General features: G+C 46.1%; 1 protein-coding gene across 1 annotated transcript in view; it reads right to left on the reverse strand.

Annotated features, from left to right (window-relative positions):
* Positions 1–2,382, reverse strand: part of waplb (WAPL cohesin release factor b) — an 18,397-nt gene extending 16,015 nt beyond the window's left edge. The window contains exons 1-3 of the mRNA XM_034860751.1: positions 2,358–2,382; positions 1,377–2,148; positions 237–649 (exon numbers count right to left, since the gene is read on the reverse strand). Of these exons, the coding sequence (XP_034716642.1) occupies positions 237–649; positions 1,377–2,148; positions 2,358–2,382 (1,210 nt within the window). The remainder of the gene's footprint in view (positions 1–236; positions 650–1,376; positions 2,149–2,357) is intronic.
* Positions 2,383–5,040: the final 2,658 nt, after the last annotated feature.

The following is a 5,040-nucleotide window of genomic DNA, read 5'->3' on the forward strand; positions in this document are numbered from 1 at the left end:
CCCCCCCCCCCCCCCCCCCATAGTGTACTATTATTGTAATATATTACTATGTATTAGATAAACGACCAGACCTGTTACAAAAACACAACTCCCTGTTCATTAAGTTACATTATGCCGTAACGCACAAAGACTTTTCATTGAAGAGTGTTTGTGTACGTGTGTGTGCGTGTGTATGTGTGTATGTGCGTGTATGTGTGTATGTATGTGTGTGTGTGTGTGTGTGTGTGTGTTTTAACCTGCTTGTATCCTGCTTTCCTGCTTCTCAGCGTTCTTCTTGTTGTCCTTAGCTGGCGGTCTGTCCAGCCTCTCCAGTCTCTCCAGCCTCTCCAGTCTCTCCAGCCTCTCCAGAGTCTCGAATGGATCCGGCGGTTCATCCGTCGGCGCTTCCTCCACGGTAACTACCGGGGTCCTCTGGGCGGCCGCAGCTTTCTTGGCCCTCCTCCTCTCTTTAGCGCCGTCGTCGTCGTTGTCGTCGTCATCTGCGCCGTCGCTGTCGCTCATGTCGTCAAAGCCAAAGTACTGGATCTTGTAACTGGATCGGCCGTCCGTGTGCTCGCCGCCGGTCTCCTCCTGATGGCCGTCTGCGTCATCGAAACCAAACAGGTCCACCTTACTGTCCTTCTTTGACTTTGCCTGGGTTGGTTTGGACCTGTGGGGAGGACAGGAGCACAGTGAGAAAGACAGCCTGCAGTCAAGGTAACACAGTAAAGGATAGTCTCACTTCATATCACCCAAATAAAATGAGTGTATTTATTGTCCTTGGCACAAAAAGAGAGAAGGGGATTAGGCTTAGCAGCCAGACAGAGAACAGTAATAGGTGTGGAGGTTTGAATGCTGAAACAAGGCTAAAATTAAAAATGGACCAGATACAGTATTAAGGCACCACTAAGGTCTATATAAAAGAGACTTCAGATACAGTATTGAGGGACCACTAAGGTCTATATAAAAGAGACTTCAGATACAGTATTAGGGACCACTAAGGTCTATATAAAAGCATCCAAAAAGCACCATAACCCTAATCCATGTCATGGGAACATTAAATCTCATGTTGGGAAAACTGTTTTTTTAATCTGTGTAAAATTACCCGATACATCTTTACATCGTGTGAATGCACTGCATACCTGAGTCTTTTTTTTTTAACCTATTGCTTGTTTTTACTTTTTTGTTGTAGAGAAATGATAATGATTCCCTCTTTTGTAATAGGAAACTGAATAAGCCTTTCAGCCTCCTGTGCACTTCTGCAAACTTTTGTTAAATTATAGTGTATTTATTTCACTTGTTGCTGGTTAACTTCTTTAAAGCAACACTTTAGTTGATTGCCTTTAAATCCATATGTTTCAGGAAAGGCCCAGCCCTGCCACCTGGTGTTGTCCTACCTTGTGTTTTGTTGCTCCGTCTTCTTCCGCTGCCAAGCCGCCTCTCCCGTCTCCGTCGCGCTGGCGGACACAGCACTGCTGCTACCGCTAGAGGGCGCCGCGTCGGTACTAAACTCCTCCACTCCTCGGGGCTGGATGGTGACGTTGCACATCGACACGGAGGAGGGAAGCAGCACCGTGTAGTCCCTCGTCCTGCCCCGTCCCCGCCCTCCTCCACCACCCGTCGTCTTACTACTGCCGTCAGTTGTGGATTTGGAAAGATCCGTGCCAAAAACAGTGCCGGGAGAGCCGCTGGAGTCCGAGGCTTTGCCAGAGCCCTGTTTGTTCGGCCTCCTGTACGTCCGACAGTTAGAGTTTCTTACGAGTGACGAGGACGAGGACGTCTGGGAGTAGTCCATCGTCTCCATGAGGAAGTCCGAGTCGCCGCCGAAGTCCTCGCTCTCACTGGGGCTCTGGAGCCTCGGGGGAGAGGGGCGCTTCTCAGGCCGGGTTTGCCCGAGGTCAGAGCTGCCCCCAGTGATGCCCGCTGAAGTCCAGGAGAGCGTGGGCGCCGGGTTGCGATGTTCCTGACAGGGTGAGGGCGGACGGAGACCCATGATGGCTTCCCAGGAGTCGAAGGTGGACTCCAAATTGGACCCGGTCTTCAGGGTGGTGGTCTGCGCCAGGGGCTTCTTATCACTCTCAGAAGCATTTTGGTACCACGAGTAGCTGTGCTGGTTCTCTGCCAACGAGGAACTCTGCTGGGACTTTCCTACAGAAAAAGGAAAACAGACTCAGAATCAGTACAGTCAAATATAATGGTGTCACTGTCATCACATGTGTAGGAGCCATTTCTATCTACCTTATAAGTTAGGTTTATAAGTTACTTATTTTAGCCACTTGGGGGAGTATTGCACTGGGTGTCACTGGGACTGAGGTATATTTACAGGTGCGGCCACCAATGAGGAAAGGTGTGGATGGCGGGGAACACACGGTTCTTACCGTAGTCCTGAACACGCCGCAACATTTAATTAATCAGCACTAGGTGAAGTATTATTTATATGAAGTGACCCTTTTTCTACTTTTATAATAAACGGGAACACCACTCAAAGACAATCAATGCCTGGACTCAAGATCCTTTTTTGCTACGCGTTGAGAACACCGTGCCATCCATACCGCCGCTTATTGGATGGCCTCCACAACATGTTTGTCTGCTTTTAAGATAACTTGACAAGTCAACTTTAAACTTTTTAAAAAACGACTCAGTTCTTTTATTTAGAATTTATAATATTTACAGGTATCTTGATATCCACAAGGACAACAACAAGTAGGCCTACTTAGGGTTTTCATAATTGATCCACCTGTATATTATTGTCAGAACTGTCAGAAAATACTGAAAAACACAGAGCCTGAACCCAGAGCCATGGAGGAGATGCAGAAGTCTGGTTCCCTCTCAGACCACTTGAATTACAATATGCTGAAAGACTATTATAGAATTATTGAAAACATAAACATATAAACGGCCTTCCCCAGCTTTAAGATGGAGAATTATCACAGAAGCTGGTAAAAACCATTGATGCACACGGTGTTTTCTGAGACAGCCAACATCGGTCCACAGTTTTCAAACCTACAAAGTTGTTCCACTCTTTACATTTCAAACAGAACAGTGGCGAGGTGCAACCTCCAGAAAGCCGTGCCCACGGTTTGCTTTTGGTTACGTTTGCACGCTGCTCAGCAGAACGATGACATGCATACAAGATTGCACCATTTCAAAAAGCACCTGTACACACTGGAAAGAGGTCACACACACACACATACACACACACAAATCTAAAGTGCCTGAACCCACTTGTCAGGACAACACACACACACACACACACACACACACACACACACAGGTTATTAGCACCCTGGGGCCATTTCACCCGTCGCTGATAACAAGCGGGTGACAACATTGGAGTTATTACTCTGCAAAAAGACGGGCTCCGTTTTTGTTTTTTTAAGGCTGTGTTGTCGAAGCGTAGCAAAACTAGAAAGTAGGCCATTTACACTACGTCACTCTCTTCAGACCTTATTTGACAAACAGGAAATTAAAGCTCACAAAAAGGATACATGTACTTTTCTCTTAGCTAGAGACGGTACCCGATACCGATTCTGATACCTGAACTTGAGTATTGGCCAATACTACGAGTACTGATCCGATAACAGTGTGTCATATATTTTATTGTATTTTAACAGCTGTATACTACTATCTCTGTATGTGTGTGACATGAACAAACAAACCATGAACGCCACAGAACTTTCTTTTATCATCCAGTTTGACAGTCATAAAAGGAAAAAGAACATAAATAAACTACTTTAACATAGATTTCTTTAGGGTTTTATTACGTGGTATCAGAGGTGCATAAACTCCAGTCCTTCCTGATACCAGCGTTTTAGGAAGTACCATCACTACCCTTAGCCACTAGAGGTAAATGTCTGGAATCTGGACCATCCCAAAGCACCCAACCTTTCTGTACTCGGTTTTTGAATTTGGGGTCCAATTATGTTCTTCACAAAAATATAAAACTATGCCAAAGCGTGATAAATCATTGTACTGCGTTTAAGGCGTTTAGGCGACGCTCATATCCAGAGAAGAGGGCGACAGGAGAAGGAGGTTTACAAGTCTTGCTCAAGGACACCCTAGATGTAATGGGGGGGGGGGGGGGGGGGGGGGGGGGGGGGGGGGGGGGGGGGGGGGGGGGGGGGGGGGGTGAAGATGATGATCTTCCATATAGGAACTTTCCTTTGAGAATTAGTCTAGTCCTAAATATAAAAAAGGTACAGAAAAGACCCGTACAAACAGAAGCAGAAGACAACCTTTACTCCAACCCAAGGATGAAAGTTTGAGTTTAACACCACCCAAACAACTTTAAGGCTGAATCTCATTTCTCCATCTTCCCCCTTCCCCTTAGTTAACAACAACAACAGATATACACAACACAGCATGCAGTGTGTATACACATGTGTATTGCAAAGAGACCTAAGTACTACACAGATAAGAACATCTGCACCACCAACACCACCAAAGTGAACATAAAATATCTATAAAATATATAAATGCATATCACACTGTTGTCAAAACCCACGTAGTCAACATATATTGTGATTAATAGTGTATGGTGATTCAACCAAGTGGTGTCCCATTTTATAGGGGTATGTTTTCACCAATCGGGTTTGAGTGCCCAAGGCTAGGGGGGGGGAAGGGCTAGGGGGTAAGGGTAAGACTAAATGCAGCAGGATTAAGGATCAAGGGGTAAGAGAAATGGGATTCAGCCTAAAGCTCTGGGTGAAAGGGCTTCTGGAGTTCACTGTTTGCATTTGCACATGTAAACATTACATCCTGATTACAACACTTCAGATAAGCTCTCGTTTTGAGAAACCAAAAAAAAAAGCCTGTGTTTGTGCTATGTTGATAGTGCAAAAGTGTGCGCGGGGGGGGGGGGGGGGGGGGGGGGGGGGGATTAAACAGACTTTCAGTGAGATGACAGACCAGGGCTGGTAGCATCAAGGCCTTTCTGCTGGAAAACGAGCTGCTTACTGCTCATAATGATGACGGACCATCATAAGTGATGGTGTTACATAGTCTGTCCACCAGAGGACGCTCTACAATGTCCCTGTTAGTGATGGTGTTGCATAGTCTGTC

Source organism: Etheostoma cragini, chromosome 21 (assembly GCF_013103735.1).
Source record: "Etheostoma cragini isolate CJK2018 chromosome 21, CSU_Ecrag_1.0, whole genome shotgun sequence".
Classification (NCBI taxonomy): domain Eukaryota; kingdom Metazoa; phylum Chordata; class Actinopteri; order Perciformes; family Percidae; genus Etheostoma; species Etheostoma cragini.